We start from the raw sequence: 20,522 nt of genomic DNA on the forward strand, positions 1-20,522 counted from the left end.
GGTGTACGATCATTTTACAGGTTTATAAGTAGATTTGACCCCCTTGCGTCGCACGACCTCGCTTCGAAAGAATAGGGCCGTGACACTTGGGCTAATGATTCAATATATGAGATACACGAATTTTCCTATTTTGAATATAATCAGCTCTTGAATTGTTAATAAGAGATTGATTCCTATCTTGATGTGACTGTAGTTACAAAAAAAAAAAAAAAAACTCTGTTTTTTTGTTGTTGTTGTTGGAAAGTCTCGTTTAAAATGGGTTTCGTATCATTGAAAATAAAAATAAAAATAAAAAAAATCAATTTTTTCAAAAATAATAAAACATATTTTAATGTTTTAAACACAATTTTTACGTGACACACAATTTTTTTTTATTTTAAATAAAAACTTAAAAACAAAAAATAATTCATTTTTTGAGAGTCTATGATTAATTTCTATAGCCTTATGGCTGTTTGTGCTTTGATATATTGTTTAATGGAGGATTTGATGATAATGTAGGATTTGATGATAATGCTTGATGTTATATATATATATATATATATATATATTCAATAATGTGTTATTTTGCTCATTGATAATTAGACTATTTTTTTATCAGCATAAAATATATAATTAAGTGTGGGAACATGTTATCATACATTGATATTTAATAATATTTTTTCTTTTAAAAATATATTATAAACTTAGAATAAATGCGTAATGTATTGTAAATTACATTATGAATATTTTTTTTTTCTTTCCCGTTTTCTTCATTTTGAAGTTTTTCGTTTTTAACTAGGGTAATCAAGGTCTCTTGTAAGAAAAGAAAAGAACGAGGGGTTATATTGTTGAGACTAGGAAGAAAGACCAAGATAAATTTGTCGGAGAGAGAGAGAGAGAGGATCCCATCCCAAGAAGTGATATGAAATGAAAAATGATTTTATACTAGCATCGACATGTTTCTTAATCTTTGAGGAGTTTTTTTTTATAATGTGTTTTCTTCCCTTAACATTTTATTTTGATCGACAAATAAATTGGCTTTTTTCAAATAAGGGATTTCAGTCCTTATATTTTTATTAAAAGCTTTACATGACACTTTTCTTCTCTTTGGACTTCTCATTTTATCAATTGAGAATGAGACTAAGAAAAGGGTTTGCATTGCTTGATTTTTCTGCAGAGGTTTTCTATAACTTTTCTTCTCTCTAGACTTCAAATTTGATCTGTTGAGGATTATGTGTGAAAAACATTACAGCAACAAGGGCAATGAAAATTTCTCAATTCAGTGGCTTCAAATGAACATCACCAATGTAGAGAATACTAATTTGTGAGAAACACCACATGTTTCTTCACCTGCTAACCCTACAAATTTACATACAAGGGAATCTAATATTAGGGAGATCGATGAGCTGTTTTTGATCTACCAACCAAAAATACTAGAAACTTTTCTCACCCAAAGAAGAAAAAAACATTTTTTATCACTGTTTTTTAATATATATATTCAAACTATAAATAACAACTTTATATTCAAATAAATATTTTGCCGATTCATGTTTTTAGAAACCTATTAACCAAAAAAGGGCTACTTCTTCGGTCAGAAAAGAAAATTTAGGCTAATGGAACTGGAAATCCAAATACTAATGTATCCAATCCAATGAAATCCATCAAACATGAATCTATTACAGTTGAAACCTATATAACATCATATAACCAATTTTAATTATATTTATACAACAAGAAGCCTAATTACCATCATCTGGACCATAGAATACAATATTAACATTAACACCACTTAAGTTTTTGAAGCCGGAATACATCAGATCCATACGTTGAGCGAATTACTTCAACAAAGAGGGGAAGTTGTAACAATGCAAACAATGTCACAGGAACGCAGGCAAGTAAAGCCAGAAGAAGGGCAACCCATCCATATCGATGTCCAAGCATGATAAAATAGGTTGTACTAAATGTTATCATCATGGACACAATAGAAAAGAAGAGCATAGCAAGACCTATTATCAACTTCTGAGGTAGTGACTTGAGAAAATCTTCTTCAGCATAACGAGATGTAAGGATTGATAAAAATATCAACACTGATGTCAAGGAAGAGAAGAGTGCTAGTGCGTTTGATGTGGCAAAAAGTATAAATAATTTATCTTTGAGAAAAATGGGGGTGCCTGTATTACTGTTGTTCCCCCCTGGAACTGTGAAGGCTGCTGTAAATACCACTGTGGCAATGAGTGTGGCTACAACCATTGATGATGATGCCATGTCTTTCATCCACTGGTCTCCCTTCTCGATCAAGTCCTTGTGTTCCTCAGAAAACAATAATCTAGGTTTTTTTCGATTATAGTTTTCCATTACTCTAAAAGCTGGTTGTACAATCTTCTCCACCTCCTACACAATCAAGCATGTCAAAATCACTAAGAAAACCAAAAAAAAAAAAAAAAATCATCTTTTACCATTCGTGGAGGAGAATCTCACCTGATACCATTGAAGCTCTCGTTGCATTTGTAGTGCTGCACCAGAGACCACATTTAGTTTAGAGGGAGGTCCTAATTTTGCTGCCTGATGTAGGACATTGTTCCCCTCTTTATCTCTCATAACGGCCAATGCATTGTAAATTGGACCAATCCCTCTTATGAGGTTTAAAACTTTTTCTTGTCGATGTTTGATTGCAATATGAAGAATGTTAATGATCAGTGCGTCCATACGCGTTCCAAATTTGGTGAGGGTCAGTTTCAATGCAAGAGGTGAGAACCTCTACATTTCCATATTCTGCTGCTAATAAGGTTGAAAAACCTAACAACTTATCCATCTCCAACCGATTATCTAAGCGTGAGACTTGCACACAAATGCATTTGACCAGTTCCAAGGCATGGGTATGCATCAATTTGGTGTCATAAACTTGCTTGATGCCTGGAACTGCAATTTAAAACCAAGTCAATTAAGATCCAATTATTCATGCTAAAGAAAAAAAAGAAAGAAAGAAGATTCAAGCTTAAGTAGTAGTAATGTTGCATACCTAGTTGCCTTGCAGCCTTCCCAAATAGTACATTCAATCTTTGAAGCACTAACATACAAAACCAAAATTGCTTAATTAGATACATAGATTTACATTTTTAAGTTAGTAATTTCTAGAAAAGGAATTACTTTGACAAGTTTTATCTAAAATAGAATAAATTGTTTCTATTCTTAATTTAATGGAATAAATTTCTTATGTTTGTTTCTTTCATCTATGTTAAGGTATTCTTCAAATTGTTCTTACAATATTTAGATTTTTTGTAGATCAACATGACATTAATTGGGTGATCAAAGGAGAAAAATGATATTTCTTTGAATAATGCTGAAGTGATCTCAAGATTGTACCTCACATCGCACATCTTGACGTGAAAGTGTATAGGAACCATAGATATTTTTCATCGAGATACGAGTGAAAAAGCATCTATGGTTCTTATATACTTTCAGGTCAAGATGGGCGATGTGAGGTCAAATCTTGAGGTCACTCCAGCACAACCTCTATTTCTTTTTCCAAATATTTTCAGATACTCCTAATCTATCTACAAGTTTTTAAAGAAGCTATTGCCCTGCCCTTTTAACGAATAAAACAAAATGCAAACCCAAAAAAAGAAAAAGAAAAAGATAAAGTGATCATTAATTGTGGCAGGGGAATAATTAGATAAGAAATATTTCCAACAAGAATGTTGACATATTGCTTATAAAAAAATGTAGCATATATCTACTGTAACAGAAAAACCCAAAGACTCAGTGGTGCTACGATAATGCAATAATCAAGAGAAACCAACTAATTCTAAACAATCCAACATATTTAAAATACAGTTAAATCAACTACTTGATCCACTGAAATCAAAAATCAAAACATACCTTGAATAATTTGGGTCATGTGTGAGGCTCTAGAACTCTTTAGGGGTTTCTCCATGGTTCTTCTTCTATAGTGGTTTGTACTGGAAGCTTGTTCAGCATGAACACCTTCAAGGCACCATAGAATTAGAGGTAAGTACTAAGTAGATAGCTTTTAACGATAATATTCTTAGTTGGGAATTGATTTTTCTAAGAACATTTATTTCTTTCAGAGCACCAATTCAATTTCACTCTTTTTCACTTGAGTGGATAAAGTAAAATGAACTCTCGATGAAGTTAAATAAAGTTGAAAGAAATTTGGTGATACTAAAGAACTAAAATTTCTCTACAACAGTGCACATCTTTATGGGGTAATTGCGACCATATGCATATATATGGCATTCTTTTCCTTCAAAAATACCATTATAATATAAGTTTCTAATAGATATGATTCATTGCAAAAAAGTCAATTGCTGGTTTATAAATTTATGCAACTTTAGGGATGTTTTGATTGTCTCATTGACACAACAATCAAAATGATACCACAAAGCTACCTTTGAAATACTTTTTTTAACATTTATCATTTTGACTCTTTTTAGTTTGTCTTCGAAATTTCCCATATAATATGAACTCGAAAAATGCCATTCTTTAGGAAATTTTTGTAAATTATGGAAGAAACAGTTATAACCATTCCTTAAGTTGTTTCAGTTTACGATACTGTGAAGCTAATTTATTGCAACCAACCATACATACCGACCGCTACAATCAGGATTTGCATATGAATCAAACTTATCCTTTATAAGTACAACCATGGTATTCATAAAATTTACAACATAACAATATTATTACAGAGATCCGTGTACACTATCAAGTGATTACGTGATAAGAAATTACCGTAACTAACATGAGATAACAATAAAGAAGAAAACAAGCAGAAACATAAAGGGAGGGATATGGATGGAGAGACTAACACAAATAGATGCAGTGTTGCAAAAACCCTAACCCAGTTCCGCTCTTGAAAGCTGAGGATCTTCTAGCCAACACATATAGTGCTGACTCATTATTCCGATCTCGAGTTGTTGCTAATTCTGGATAAAGCTGGACTAGGTGAAGTGCCACATCTACACAAATAGAAAATAGACTATAGTTATGCCTATGGTTTTTGGTTAATTCTGTTAGTAATGTATATGTGTTTTGAAGGTCTTCAGTTTTTATATTGATGAAGAGGTAGCCAAGCAACCTACAAGAGTTACAAAAAAGTTGGGATATTTTGGTCATCCCCATAACGTTGGTAAGGTTACAAAAGATTATTTTATATAAAATTCAAATATTTAAAAATATTTACCTGTACAAAAGATTTCAAAATCAGACTCAAAAAAGTTCGAGATGGACGAGCCACTATGACATGGCAATCACAGTGGATATTCCACTGGGAAGCCTCTGAGGCTGAGATAACTCACCCTAATTGTTTCGATCTCTAACGAATTTTAAAACTATGTTCTTTACTGCTATAATAGGTGGTAAGAAATTTTGTAAATGTACGGATAGTCACCAAGTCGGAGTATGGGTTTAAAAAGAGAAGAAAGTGGGGGAAAAAAGAGAAAAAACCAGGAAAAAAACAAAAAAGTATATATATAGGGAACGGATCAAGGGACATATGAAAAAACATATGTAAAAACAATGTAACATTAATAAATTTTCAAAATATGGGTTAGAAGTTTCAGATTGAGCTGATTTTTTGTGAGGATGATCTCTATGATGGGAAGATCATTAAAAAAAAAATAAAAATCAGTCCAATCTGAAACTTCTAACGCCATTAAAAGTGATTTAGAATGTGGACCGTCAATTTTTTGCCAATAATTTGTAAATCACTTCCGATGGATTTAGAAGTTTCAGATTGAGCTGATTTTTTGTGAGGATGGTCTTTTGATCAAAGTGACCATCCTCGCAAAAAATCAGCTCAATCCAAAACCTCCAACCCATATTTTGAAAAACCATTGTTTTCACATATGTCCCATGAACCACCCCTATATATATATATATATATGGGAATATATAAATTATGAAAAAAATGTATTCATCTTGTAAAGTATAATATACTAGACATTTATTCTAAGTATAATATTATTTTGGATGAAAAACATATTACTGAATATCTATGTATGATAACATGTTCCCACATATAATTGTACATTTTATGATAATAAAAAAAAGTCTAACCATCAATGTATCTTTTGAGAAAAATAACACACTACTGAAAAAAAAAAAAATTATAGCATCAAGCATTATCATCAAATCCCACATTAAACAATGAACCAAAGTACAAACTATCATAAGGCCATATAAATTAACCATAGACTTGCAAAAAATGGGTTAGTTTTATTGCTAAATTTTTTTAATCTAAAACTAAAAACGCCTTTTAAACGTAAAAGCCAAGTTTAAAACATTAAAACGTGTTTCTCTGAAAAAGTCGGGTTTTTTTTATATTGTTTTAATCGTTAGAGTTACAAAATGTGTTTTAAACGAGACTTTTAAAAAAAAAGAGAGTTTCTTGTTACTACCATAAAGATCAGCAGCAATGACAATCTTGAGAAGGTGAACACCATCATGGCCTCTAAAAGGACTCGGATCTTCATCTCTTGTTACGGAGCAAAGATACCACAATAAGTCCTTATGACCGAGTCTAGCAGCTCGAAGGATTGGCGTATCTCCAGAGATTTCTCGCATTTGTGGCAAATCAGGGTTCTTTCTCACCATGGCCTTTGCTCCCTTGAGGTCTCCTGCTTCAGCTATAGAATGAAGAACGGTGAAGCCATCAGTATCTTTCAGTGCCAAAGCATCTTCAGGAGTCAACTGCACCAGCTCCTCCACGAACGATGTGTGTCCTGACATGGCTGCTACATGGAGAGCTGTCTGCAAAGTGGGGGTAATCCTTGCAACAATCGCATCAGAATCAGATACCAAGAACTCTTTGGCTGTTTTCCAATTGCCTTCAAGTGCAGCTTTGTACAAAGGGATATAATATTTGGGGTCTTTGTCTGTCCTAGCTGCCAAGTTGAGCATATATAGATTAAATAAAAAATTCAATGTTTGAGGCTCTCCATCAAACAACAGGCTGAGTAGGAAGAACATATCTAGGGATTCCCAAGTGAACTTATTTGTGGGAAATCCTTATCTATCCCTTGGAACTTTATGATTTTACTCCATGTCAGCCATACATTTGACAGAGTCACTTCAGGCCACACGAACTTTTCTAATCTCAAACAAAGTTTTATACACAACACCACACGTATGGCTGATATGGAAAAAAAAACATCGATTTTCTAGGGATCAATAAATATTTCCTACACATCCAGTTCTTTGGGAATCAGTACCAATACAATGTGTATGTTTGATGTTGTGTCAAACAACTTATCAAAAAAAAAAAAAATGTTGTGTCAAACATCGTTTGAGAATAGAGTTTTTTTTTTAAAGTAAAAAACGAAAATTATAATGTCCAACACTCCATGTCAAGATATTCGTAGGGATTCCCATTAGATATGAATCCAAAGGTATTTGTAGTTCTCCTTAGGAAACCTGTGTTTTTCCTCCCACTCAGCTATACATTTGATGCTTTGATCAAATTTTGTTTGAGGGTAGGAAAGTCGGAAAAAAAAAAAAAAAAGCACTCCAATCTAATGTACTCAAGTTCTCTGTAAATTGGTTATTTTTTTGCATGAAGAGAGTTCAAACTTCAAAATATCTTTTTCTGGAACAAAAATGACCATTCAAATTGTGTAATATATTTAGGGAAAAAATGATGAAAATTGAAGAGAAAATATTAAATAAATACAAACTTAGTTACCAGGGATGATGATGTTTTCTTGATCATGTTGGGCCGAAGTAGCAATAGATGATGAAGATGATGGATCGTGTTGGGACGGAGTAGGAATAGATGACGAAGATGATGGATCATGTTGGGACAAGGTAGCCATTAGAGGAAATGTGTGTAAAGCTACCGTTGCTAAATCCGTGGAGAGGCTGCTGTTGTTTTTTCTATGGCCTAGCCATTGAACTGACTATACTAATTGGTAACTCGCTGTCTAACGGTGTTGTATGGATGTTTAACTGTTTGGTCACTTGTTCTCTGAAATTTGTTGAATGAAAAATTAAGTATATTACTTTCTATACAACTCATTAAACAAAAGTTTGGAGAACTAAGAAACAATAATGTATCCTTGAGAGAAATGGGGGCAAAAAAAAAAGTAACTAAAACAATATTGTAGCCATGTGGGAGGTAGAGTAGCATGCATAATCAATGTATAGTAGCATGTGCGATTGATCTAAAAAGGTACTATGGTTGGTCATGTTATTGTGTATTCCAGGTAATTTGATTCTATGGCTCCCGGGTTTTGATAATCTTAATTATCAAAGATACAACTTCTTAAGTTGATAAGTCTAAACATTGATTACTATCTACAGTTCACATCTTAAAATGCAAAGTAACGAAAAATAGGATAGATGTAAAGCTTCAGTAATTACCATTCACACATAACATCAAGATACAAAATGCATTGTGCACATGAAGATTACAAAATGCATAAATACATACATACATACATACATACAAGGAAGCTAATTCTCGTGCTCGCAATTTTTTTTATTTTTATTTTTTGAAAATGGGTTTATGTATCAAACTAAAACATCATATCTTGATCATCCTCATGTTGATGTGTAATTCCTCATCTTCTACATTAAATTGCTTAAAACATATAACACAATACCATGATACTTCTATCTAGAAATTCTAATGGGCCAATTGAACATGTGAGAAATGCAGTTTTCATCATCTAACCAACTTCAAAACTACTAATGTAACATAAATCCACTATATTTTGCATTGGATACGAATCAGAACTTCAAGGGGGCAACAACTAACTGTAGATAGTAATCAATGTAGTAAAATACTCTTAAATTCTAGAACCCTAAATTTCTAGGTAGCATTTCATCGAAAACCTTGCATGCCTGAACAACCCAAAGGGAACCCGTATCACACACTTCTTAATCTCTGACTCTCAACCTCAGATCCAGTGCAGGTGAACAGGGGCGGAGCCAGGATTTTCTTGTAGTGGGGGCAAATTATGATTAGTTGTACAGTTGAAGAACTTGAATGGAGGGAGGTGAGGGTGTGAGGGCAAAAATTGGAGGGAGATGAGGGTGTGGGGGCAAATGGGGAGAGAGGTGAGGGAGTGGGGACAAATGGGGCATGTAATTAGTTGAAAATATAGGGGTGTCTCAAAGTTCTGTGGGGGCAATTGCCCCCACCAGAACCTTACTAGCTCCGCCCCTGCAGGTGAAGTACAAGAAACAACACAAACAAGAGGAAAAAAAAGAAAAAAAAAAAGGTCAGCTTCTCTATCTCTCTCAACAAGGCTCTATATGTTTTCCGAACTCAAAAAAAAAAAAAAAAAAAAAAAAAAAAGGAAAAAAAGAAAAAAAAATGCATAAACGCAAAGAACTTCAGCAGAAAAAATCGAAATTTTGTACCCTAGAACTTCAACAGAATGTTACAAGTGTTCTCAACGCTTTTGCTCTCTAGTCTCTAACCTTGGATCCCAACCGACACATCAACTGTGTTCAGTTCTTTTGTGATATATATAGGAATTGGTTTGACATTAGTAAAAGTTGGTGTGGCAATAGTAGCTCTTTTATAATAATTAGAGAGATTTACCCGGCAGACCTAAGTCTTGCACTTTTATTACAAAAATTCCCCTGGAGTTGTGAGTAACATGAAATTTGTTACCCACCAAACCTCATCTTATAAAGTTTGCCGTCTACAAAAATGATCGGATGCCACAGGTTTATGAAGGAAAAAATTCTAGTAATTTAAAAAAAAATCAGAAAACAAACGTTAAGTTTCCATGGGGGCCCAACGACCCTTAGTATGATTTGAAAACTTACTAAATTAGTCATAGTAGACTAATTCATAAGCAAGGTTTGATTAGCAAATTGAAAAAGTAAGGGAGTTTTTGTAATAAAATTACAATAGATGGGTCTGTCAGGTAAATTTCTCTTATAATTATTCCTTTCTTCTTTCTTCTTTCTCGTTCTTGGATATACGTTGCTTGTTGTTAGGAGAATCTCTCAAATTTTATATATAATAAGAGAGTTGCCATTGCCACATCAAAAGTTGCAATTCTTTGGTGATTTATATAAGAATAAAAGTTGTCTCAATAGTAGCTCTCTATAATAATTTTTACTTCGTTTGATTCTTGAATTATATACTTGCTTCTTGTTACGAGAATCACACATGGTTGGCTTGACTATGATGGGTATGATCTATAATAACTAGAATAAATTGGGAGTGTTGGATTTAGAAATCTAGTGGGTCCAATTATTGCATGTATGGTTGGATAAAATCAAGAATTTTACGGTAAATTTCACAATATTTTTTTCCAAAACACATAATATCGAATGACAATATTTGTGTTGATGAAGATGGTGAAAGTGTTCTCTTTTGATTAACAATCAACATTTTATGGAAAGATGAATAACGATCAACTTAATTGACTCAATCTTTGAAAATATATAGTATGTAGCTTGATTTATAAAATGGGGGCCAACAATGGTGTCCCTTGATCCTAAGATGTTGTCATCAAGAAATCTCTGTGATTAGGTTTAGTGTCCATCCTATTTGTTGCAAATGAATGTGATGGCCTCTGTGGAAACTCAAATGATATTTGTTACGTTGGATGTGAGACATTTAGGTTCACACCACCGTCAGAAAAATAAGAAACCCACTTATATAGTGATGGCATACTTATAATTAATTGGAGGGAGATGAGAGGAGGAGTGGGGGCAATAGGGTCAAACGGGGCATACCACTAATTCAAAATGCAGAGTATCTTGAATTTAAGCATAAATTCAAGGATATCTAAAATGCCCAAAAAAGTTGAGTGGGGGCAATTGCCCCCAATGTCTCCTTACTAGCTCTGTTCCTGATTTCAAATGATTTTGCGAAGGGCCATGGCCAAAATTTTGGGCACCAATTACTTTATTTATTATTCTATGAGTTCAAGTTTAGACCGATATTGATTTAGATTGAAAGAATCTAGATCCATTATTCTATGTGTAAACTAGGGGTGCAAGTGAATTCGGTTCAAATCGAGAACCGAACCAAACCATAGAATTTGGATTGGTTTGGTTCGATTTACATTCAGATCGGTTCGGATTCGGGTCTAAAAAATGAAGAACCGATGATTTCGGTTCGATTCTCGGTTCAGACGGTATAAAAAACCGAACCAAACCGAAAACCGAACCAATATTAATATAAAATAAAATATTAGATTTATATTTTAATTTTTAATTTAATTTTTTACAAAACCCTCGTCTCACTCTCTCTCTCTCGTCTCTGAGCTCCTGCCTCTACGGCCTGCGACTGCCACCGGCAGCCACCCACTCATCTCTTCTTCTCTCTCTCTCTGTGTTTGCGACGGTGTGACCTGCGGCTGCATCTGCGTCTGCGACGGTGCGATCTGCGGCTGCATCTGCGTCTGCGTCGGTGCGAGCTGCGACGGTGCGTCCCTCCCCCTCTCTCTCTCTCAGCGTCTGCGGCTGCGGCTGTGTCTACGGTGCGTCCCCCCCTCTCTCTCTCAGCGGTTGTGGCTGTGTCGACGGTGCGTCCCCCTCTCTCTCTCTCTCAGCGTCTGCGGCTGCGGCTGTGTCGACGGTGCGTCCCCCCCCCCCCCCCCCCTCTCCTCTCTCTCCCTCTCTCTGTGTCACTCTCTCAAGCTGCAAAACAATCTGACAATGGGAGAGATGGAGAGAATTTGGCTCTTCCTTTGCAACCCATGGAACCGAATCGAACTGAACCAAACCGAAATAAGATCGGTTTGGATTGGCTCGGTTATAAAACAAATCGGTTCGGTTCTGATTTTGCTCTAACCCGAACCAACCCGAACCAAGTTGCACCCCTAGTGTAAACCATGTTGATCAATGTTGAAAAAATATTACCAATCAATTAAGATAGAGAGGGATTTTTTAGTGCTTTGAGAAGATAATTTCTTCTCAACCTAAAATTAGTTTTGAACTAATGAGAATGGAAATCCAATTAATAGTAATGTATCCAACACACAATGCAATCTTCAAAAGCATGAATCGACTTCACTTAAGGCTTTGAAGCAATCATACTTCCAGTTACATAAACTCAAGGAATGACAACCAAGAATACGACCACACAAGCAAGAGATTAATAACAATAATAATGAAAAATGTGTACAAATTGCAATGGACATTTCTAACCTCAAACAATGATAAACATAGGTTTCTTCAGAATCCCGACGAATATTCTCCCATCTTAGTCTTGGCTTTGATGTAGTGCCTCAAATGTCATTTGAGAATAACACATCTTACAGTTGTATTTATAGGACTAACGTAAGACAACGACACCAACAGTAATTAAACATTTAACGATTGAAGACATTACAACCATATGTCGAGCGAATTAATTCGAAAAAGAGGGGTAATTGGAGCCAAGCAAACAATGTCACAGGGACACATGCGAGTAACGATAAAATACGGGCAATCGATGCTAAATGGTGCCCAAGCATGATAAAATGGGTGGCACTAAATGTTACCATCATCGCGGCTATAGAGACGAATAGCATAAAAAGAGCAATTATCAACTTCCGAGGTAGAGACTCGAGGAAGTCTTTTTCTGCGTAACGAGATGTGAGGATGGATACGAAAATCACCACTGAAGTCAAGGAAGAGAAGAGTGCCACTGCATTTGATATGGCAAAAACCCTAAACCATTTAGCTTTTAGAAAAATAGGGGTACCACTATCACCATTGTTACCTCCTGGAACTGTAAAGGCTGCAGTAAATACAACTGTGGCAATGAGAGTGGCTACGACCATTGATGATGATGCCATATCTTTCATCCACTTCTCTCCTTTCTCAATCAAGTCCTTATGCTCCTCACTAAACAAAATTCTTGGCTTTTTTCCACTATTGTTTGCTTTTTCCTTATAACTAGGTTGTACCAGCTTCTTCACCTCCTACAAAATGAAACATGACTCCAAAATCATAAATAAATATTACTATGTGAGATGAGACTTTAAGTTCCTTTGTATCTTTGAAAGATCTTCTATTATCAAAGAATAGAGAATTTACCAATCAATTGGCCCAAGGATTAGCACACTATTACTGTCGTTTCAAATGTATATGATTACAATTACATAGAAACTCTTAACCCCAAGACCAATCTTAGTTTTTGATTGGCCAACTGAATTCTACGCATAAATTATTCAAATAAAACAAGAATATCAATCACATTATAGAAATTCAAGAATCTGAGTTTGGATCTATCAGTAAGGAAAAGACAAGATTGGGGTCTTTTTTAGATCAAGCATGGTTTAGACACTCAATTAAAAAAAAACCCAGCACTTGTTCTTATTTGTAGAAAATAACAAAATATTTCTTTATTAGGCTATTTCACTGTTTATAAGGACTCTTGGTATCACAAACAAAATGGAAATTATTTTACCACTGTTTGTATTAAAGTTGAAATTTGAATCCATTGACAGTCCCATTTGGTTGTTTGTAGTAACTTTTAAATACAAAAATAAACATAAAGTAATTTTCATGTTTTAAGCCAGAAAATCTCTCACCTGGTACCATTGAAGTTCTCTTTGCACTTGTAGTGCTGCACCAGAGACCACATTGAGTTTAGAAACAGGTCCTAATTTTGCTGCCTGATGGAGAATGGTGTTCTGCTTATTATCGATACGACCAGTCAACACTGTATTACTTGGACCCATCTTTCGTATGAAGTTGAAAACCTTTTCTTGTCGATGCATGATAGCAACGTGGAGAATGTTTTCGTCAGTGTCATTGTTTTTCACTAAACTCACCTCAGGGTTAATCTCAATGCACTCCTTGAGAACCTCCACGTTTCCATATTCTGCGGCAAGCATGGTGGTTCCACATAATAAACTAAGCATCTCCTCTTGATTATTCATATGTGAGACTTGTTTACAAAAGCATTTGAGAAGTTCCGAGGCTTGGGTATTCATCACTTTGGTATCATAAATTTTTTTGATGCTGGGCACTGTGATTAAAAACCATATAAAATAAGATCTAATCATTCATGCAAGAAGATGGAAAAAAAAAAAAAAAAGGAAAACAGGAGTGTTGATAGTGTTGCATACCCAATTTTAAAGCATCCCAAAATTTCCCATTCAACCTTTGAAGCACTAACCATAAAAAACCAAACTTGCTTTATTAGAAACATGGATTTATATTTTTAAGTTGTTAATTAGCAGCAGAGGAACTACTTTTATAAGTCTTTTGTTATGCAAGCAAATTGTATTAAAACAATAAACATAATTACAAATCTTCAAGGGAATACTCCTATAGAACCAAATGGATATCAAAACAAAGGAAATCCATATCAAGGACTAAGAAAATAAAATGGGCAGATCAAAGGAATTGAACTTCCCTGACACACTAAGATCTCTTCAATAAATAGAAATAAACTAGACTCCCTCCATAACAAAGAGATTTATCATGTTGGTCTGGATTCATATTCAATGTACCATTTATACACCCCTTCGTTGTAAATCATCCTTTTAAAACCACTCTTCAATTCCTTCACCAGTTCTTAGGCTTCCTCTGTTTCAGATTCACTATCTGGATCCTCTTCCCTCACTAAGGCTTTATCCACCTTTTTTGGGTCGGTTTGGCATTAGCAAAGTTAGAGTTGGTTCGTCTCTAGGTCTAGACGTAATGATTTTCATTTGTAATGCCTGTTTGCCTAGCAAATTGACTCATAAGATTCTATATGAGAGAAACATGGAGGATTTTTTAGGACAAAAAAGACCCATTATATTTGTTTATTTTCTCTACATTTAGGAACTTTACAATTTCCCCTGCATTATTTAGAATTTTTTTTTTTTTTCAAATCTCTCCTTATACTTAGATTAAAGGAGCAAAGTGATAAGGTTTTCACAAGTATTTGCAAATACCTTTAATCCATCTTAAATACTCAAAGAAGCTTTTAAGAATATGAGATGTCAACCAAAGAAGAAAAAGTCGTGCCGGAGTGACCTCAAGATTGGACCTCACATCACACATCTTGACGTGAAAGTGGGTAGGAACCATAGATGCTTTTTCACTTGTTTCTCGAGGAAAGTATCTTTGGTTCCCATACACTTTCACGTCAGGGTGTGCGATGTGAGGTCCAATCTTGAGGTCACTTCAGCATTATTCAAGAAGAAATTACAAAAATATTGTACACATTGCTTCACAAATGGAAGAAAAATTTGAGAGAAGTTAGAGAAACATGCTCTGTTAGAGAAACCCAAAGGATTCAGTGGGGCAATGATACTGCAAGTAACAAGAACTACAGCATACCTTGATTTATTTTGCTCATGTTTGTGTTTTCTCTAGAGCTCACTGGAGGATTCTCCGTGTCCCCACTTCTATGGTGTTTTGTGTTGGAAGTTTGTTCAACAAGAATGCCTTCAAGACAACATAGAAATATAGGTAAGTCTTAAGCAGGTAGCTTTTTACAATCATGTTCTTTGTGGTAATTATTCTTTTCCAACCATTGTTTCATTCTTTTTCACTTAACTGGACCTATTAAAAGATAAAATAGGAAATCTTGATGAAGTGAAATGAAGTTGAAATGGCTGAGTCTTCTTCTCGGCGGCTTTGGCTTCTCATGTAAGAACCTTTTCCAAGGAGGTGCAAGACATGTATCCGTAGAATTGTTAGATGGGAAACCTCGTGTTTTCAGGGCATGTAGGTCTTTAAATCACTGTGTGAATCAATGTCAAAAAGCTATCAAGAATCAATCCGAGCATCAATCATGGGTTGTAAAAGAGAAAATATTGGTGATGCAAGTTTCAGGCTCTGAGAAGTCCAATGAAGGAAATCCGACAATGGTGATTATGAAGAAAATGCAATGAGATTCAACTAGAAATAGTTTGAATTATAAGTTGGGTGGAGGTCTGTCAGGAATGAAAAAAAAAAAAAAAATCAATTGATCCTAATTTTTTTTTCCAAAATAGGTGATTCAAGACTTCAAAAAATCAATAAAAATCCTAGATAAAATTAATTCAAAAGATTTAGTCATGTGAAATACAGACTTATAATGATAGATCCAATGAGAAGGAAAGTTCAAGTTAAATGTTCTAAGAGAGCAGAGAGAAACACCAAGAAGAATTTGGCTAAACAAGTGAGAGTAGGTTTGTAAACATTTAAACTAAAAAAGATAAATGACTTCAAACATAATTGAAGGAAGGAATATAATTTGAAGCTTTGATATTTGATGATTTAAATATAAAATTATTGTGAAAGTTTCTTAAAATACCTTATTCAATCTCAAATTTACAGCCAATTAATGAAAGTTAAGTAAAAATGTTCAACATCAAGTTACCTCCAGAAAAAAAAAAAATAATAAATAGTGAGAAATATAGATGGACATACTAACGTGAATAGATGCAGAGCTGCCAAAACACTAGATCACTTCCACTCTTAAAAGCTGTAGTCTTCTCAGCCAAAGCATGGAGTGCATATTGGTTCCACTGATCTGTAGTTGTTGCTAAGTGTGGGTAACTCTCAATTAGATACAATGCTACATCTGCACAACGAGAACGTATTATTAACTATGCCCAAGGTTTTTGGTTGGTTATGTTATTCCTGGGCTTTTGGTGAAGGCTTCGGGTTGGCTGTCAGTGACGATAAATATCAGAAGAATGCTGACGTGACCTCAAGATTGTACCTTATTGGGTTATGTCTTCTACTTTTGATATACGAATAGTTATTGTCAATTTAACCCGGATCTTTTGATGTTCAGTTAACGATCCGTATAACCTGTTTACCCTCTTTGTAACCTTAAGTATATAAAAGATAAGAGATGAAATCTTAGAAAGGTTGAAGAGATATACGAGAGGTAGAGAAATTATAATCTTGTTCTTCTTTAGTTATCATAGTGAAATCATCATTTTCACCCGTGGACGTAAGTCAATATTTTGACCGAACCACATATATCTTATATTTTATGAGATTATTTGTATTCTTGTTGATTTATACTTCGAATCTGAGGATTTTTTTTTTAACATACCTCATAGCTCATATCTCACTTTTTTGATGTGGAAGTGTGTAGGAACCATATATGCTTTTGTTTTTCACTAATATCTTGGTACGAGTGTTCCACATCAGGAAATGGAGATATGAGGTACAATCTTGAGGTCACTCTAACATGACTCTTTATATCATGTTAGTAGGTTGTATGTACAAAAGCACATGTATAACAAAAATTAGGATCTTTGTAAGATTAATTTTTTTTTATAATTAAATTAAAAAAATTAAAATTTTTACATTAAAAATTATGATTTAATATGTTGGGAAAGTATTGTTATAATTTAAAATATTAATAAGGGTATTTTGAATTTAAGAGAACCTCATCTCAATATAATATTGGAGATTGAAATGGGTATTGTTATAATTTCAAGAAATTAACTTTACATATAAGATCCTTATCTCATTATGATACTGAATATTAAAATGATATTTTTATAATTTTAATAAATTGATTAACATGTTTATGAGAGTTTTGTTCGATTTAATGAAAAAGGCCTTAATAAATAATGAATTTAAAGTATTATGAAAGAAAATTTTGGTGTCAACGACCTTGTACTACGCCTTTTCATAGTAAGGATATGGAGGCAATTTCTAGTAGTAATCTCTTTGTTAGAATTTAATTAGGGTATGTTTGATTGCACATGGAAAATAGGGTGGAAAATCAATTTTCATGGAAAATGATATTTTTCAAGTGTTTGATTGCACATGGAAATGGAAATTCATTTTCCACCTTAATCAAAAAGTCCACCAAAATATGGATTTCACTTTCTCACCCATATGGGTGGGAAAGTGAAATCCACCCATATTTTTCATCTCCAATTTTTTCACACTCATATCTTCTTCTTCACCATTGCCATCACCGTCGTCGTCGCCGTCATTGTCATCACCATCTCCGACCACCTTTCCTCTCTCTCTCTCTCTCTCTCTTTCTCTTCTTCTCCTTCTCCATCCCTCACCTCCGCCACCACCACCACCATCACCACCACCATGTTCTCCCCTCATCTTCTTCCTCACTTACCTCCGTTGTCATAGCCACCGCCACTATCGCCACCGTCGCTATCGCCTCCGCCACCGCCACCGCTACTTATCTTCTTCCTCTACCCCTTCTCTCATCTTTCTTTCTCCTTCTCCTCTCCTTTTTTTTTTTTTCTCTTTTAATTTTCCCATGATTTTATCCAAGTAAAATCAAACAATAAAATTTGATTTTCCAACCCTACCTATTTTCCATCACAATTTTTCCATGGATTTCAAATTCCATGGAAAGTCACTTTCCATGCAATCAAACATACCCTTAGTAGAAAATTATGCCATTTTATGTGAGAAAACAGGAAGAAGGGCAGTCGGCTCCCCTTTTCCTTTTCTTTCGTTTTTTTATTTTTTATTTCCATGTTTTAACTAATGAGAAAAACTGGAGTAAAAGTGGTTGGACACTAAAATTTGAGTGGTCATAAATGCCCTCACTTTAGTATTTAAATTTCATATAATTAAGGATATTTTAGTAAAAAAATCAAGAAAATTGCAATCTAAAATTGTTAATCATGTTGCTTAATTTTAAAAATTGCATAAGTATCCTTTCTACTATGTAATCTTTAAAATTCTTTAATCAATATTTTAAATTATAAATAAATCTTTTTTTTTTTTTTTTATGTATGTGAGACTGTTCAAGTCACTTTCTAGTGTAGTTTAAAGACAGGATTTCAAAAGAAAACAGTTGATGAGTGTCTTTTGCTCGGAAAATAGGTTTTATTGTAGCAAGGGATCCGTTTTGGTCTACAAAATAAGTAATAAATTGTTTTGGTGAAATTTAATGCTCCTAGAGGAATATTACCTAATTAAAAATAAGTTACCCTTTTGTCCAATACCTCTATTAATGATCTCAAGACAGACTTAAAAAAAAAAAAAAAAAAAACCCCTGGTTTGGAAACTTAATTACCATAAAACTTAGCAACAATTATAGTCTTGAGAAGCTCAACACCATCCTCTCCTCTAAAAGGACTATTAGGATCTTCATCTCTTGTTACTGAGCAAAGATACCACAACAAGTCTTTATGACCACGTCTAGCTGCTCGAAGTATTGGTGTCTCGCCACAATTGGCACGTATTTGTGTCAAATCTGGATTCTTTTCCACCATGACCTTTGCTGATTCTGTTTTTCCAGCTGCAGCTGCTGAATGAAGAGCGGATTGCGTCCTGACATGGCCGAGACATGGAGAGCTGTCAATGAAATACTGGAGATGCTAGCAACCTTTGCATCAGGATCTTTTTCGAAGAACCTTTCCGCCTTTTTCCAATCACCTTGGCGTGCAGCTTTGTACAGGGGGATGTAATTCTTGAACTCTTCTGCCCATAGTAAACTTTACAAATTAATTAATATTAAATTATTGGATTAACATATTTTATTTTTATTTTTCTGGAACAAAAATGAGCATTAATCAAACATGATAATCAATCATTTTAGAAAAAAAAAATATTGAAGAGAAGATATATACTATAAGTGAATTTCATTACCAGGGTTGTTATTAAAGCTGTGTTCATGTTGGGATGATGATGTTGAGGACATTATCTTTGTGGTGTTCTTGTTGGCAGACAATCTTCAACAACCAATCTCACTTGCATAAAAAAATCAATTAGGGAACCTCAATTATTGTTCTCAACCCTAACTACTTTCAACCACCAATTTCTCTTAGCATAAAAAAATCAATTATTGAACCTCAATTATTGTCCACAACCTTAACTACTTTCATATTCTATCCTGAATTTTAAATGTACCACTTAGTTGCACACCTATTATCAATTGCACTCCATCCCTTCAAACCCACTTGCACCCCATTTGTATGATTCCGATAAGTTAAGAAAGAAAATATGTTTTATCTTTTTTTTTCTTTCCTCAACCATTCCCACAAAAATTATTGTTAATTCAGAAATTTTTGCAAAAAAAGACTTGGACCAGTTTTTTACCAGGTTCCTATGGGATTATGGTTGGTTCTTACTAAAGAAAATTTCTTTATTCAATCAGTTAATCAACAAATAGTATGGACTCACGAAAATCGAACTTTCATTTTAAAGACAACATGTGATGTGCCAAAAGCTTTAATGGCCATGGATTCTTGTTATGTTCATCTTCATTACAAGAGAGAAAGAAAAGAATGAATGAAGAGTGCAACTAACATAACCTCGTGGGTTTAATGACATTCAAGTTTGAAATTCTAACACATACTCTCATCAATGTCAAAATAGAAAGTTTGGAATATCGGTACCTTAGAATTTTTTGTCAAAGAGAAGTGCAACTTGTATGTTAAGAGAGACTTAAAAAAAGTATATATATATATATATATATATTTTGAGGTTGGGGTGCAACCAGCCATCTGTGTGTGTGTGTGGTTCAAAATAATGTTATTTATTTGAAAGAAAATGAATAATTTTCTTAGTAAATGTTTTGAATTGTATTTGAAAAAAAAAAATATAAAGATTAAAATAGATTTATTATTTTTTCTGAGTGTTCATTGATTCCAAAATTTGATCTTTGTTCCTTTGAAAATTAAATTTGCAGTCTCAAGGCA

General features: G+C 34.0%; 3 protein-coding genes across 12 annotated transcripts in view; all 3 read right to left on the reverse strand.

Annotated features, from left to right (window-relative positions):
• Positions 1-1,617: 1,617 nt before the first annotated feature.
• LOC147401001 (uncharacterized) lies at positions 1,618-9,477 on the reverse strand. 6 transcript variants are annotated; one of them, XM_086442086.1, is made up of 8 exons: positions 9,361-9,477; positions 7,679-7,960; positions 6,396-6,881; positions 4,806-4,955; positions 3,859-3,963; positions 2,999-3,046; positions 2,458-2,898; positions 1,618-2,370 (listed from the first exon to the last, which is right to left on the reverse strand). In XM_086442086.1, the coding sequence occupies exons 2-7, from the start codon at positions 7,806-7,808 to the stop codon at positions 2,666-2,668; spliced, it is 1,152 nt and encodes a 383-aa protein (XP_086298212.1). In that variant the 5' UTR covers positions 7,809-7,960; positions 9,361-9,477; the 3' UTR covers positions 1,618-2,370; positions 2,458-2,665. The 6 variants fall into 6 exon arrangements, with proteins under 6 accessions (XP_086298212.1, XP_086298217.1, XP_086298216.1 ...); XM_086442091.1 differs by having other exon boundaries at positions 9,385-9,406; XM_086442090.1 differs by lacking the exon at positions 9,361-9,477 and adding an exon at positions 8,872-9,151.
• Positions 1,759-2,577, reverse strand: LOC147401002 (ankyrin repeat-containing protein NPR4-like). The gene is made up of 2 exons (XM_086441664.1): positions 2,458-2,577; positions 1,759-2,370 (listed from the first exon to the last, which is right to left on the reverse strand). Exons 1-2 carry the CDS (start codon positions 2,575-2,577, stop codon positions 1,759-1,761), a joined length of 732 nt encoding a protein of 243 aa, XP_086297790.1.
• A 1,683-nt stretch (positions 9,478-11,160) lies between the features above and the next one.
• The window catches only part of LOC147401003 (uncharacterized), a 53,374-nt gene continuing 44,012 nt past the window's right edge, over positions 11,161-20,522 (reverse strand). For 2 of the 5 annotated variants that reach the window (XM_086442100.1, XM_086442101.1), the window contains exons 4-7: positions 15,229-15,336; positions 14,025-14,069; positions 13,485-13,924; positions 11,161-12,872 (exon numbers count right to left, since the gene is read on the reverse strand). In XM_086442100.1, coding sequence (XP_086298226.1) covers positions 12,279-12,872; positions 13,485-13,924; positions 14,025-14,069; positions 15,229-15,336 — 1,187 coding nt within the window. In that variant the 3' untranslated portion in view covers positions 11,161-12,278. Of the gene's footprint in view, positions 12,873-13,484; positions 13,925-14,024; positions 14,070-15,228; positions 15,337-16,309; positions 16,460-18,895; positions 19,317-19,470; positions 19,788-20,522 lie in introns of those variants that run through there. The other 3 variants (XM_086442104.1, XM_086442102.1, XM_086442103.1) reach the window with 3 other exon arrangements.

This window comes from Akebia trifoliata, chromosome 5 (genome assembly GCF_017979445.1).
Source record: "Akebia trifoliata isolate Shusen 1 chromosome 5, ASM1797944v1, whole genome shotgun sequence".
In the NCBI taxonomy this organism is placed as follows: Eukaryota; Viridiplantae; Streptophyta; class Magnoliopsida; order Ranunculales; family Lardizabalaceae; genus Akebia; species Akebia trifoliata.

Bases quoted from the DNA above. Each gene is read 5' to 3' on its own strand.
- LOC147401002 (XM_086441664.1), bottom strand. From the start codon at position 2,577: ATGAGAGATAAAGAGGGGAACAATGTCCTACATCAGGCAGCAAAATTA. The intron at 2,371-2,457 runs GTGAGATTCTCC...TTGATTGTGTAG, and splicing joins GAGAGCTTCAATGGTATCAG to GAGGTGGAGAAGATTGTACA.
- LOC147401001 (XM_086442086.1), bottom strand. From the start codon at position 7,808: ATGGCTACCTTGTCCCAACATGATCCATCATCTTCGTCATCTATTCCT. The intron at 6,882-7,678 runs GTAACTAAGTTT...TCAACTTGGCAG, and splicing joins AGAAAACATCATCATCCCTG to CTAGGACAGACAAAGACCCC. The intron at 2,899-2,998 runs GTATGCAACATT...TTTAAATTGCAG, and splicing joins GAAGGCTGCAAGGCAACTAG to TTCCAGGCATCAAGCAAGTT.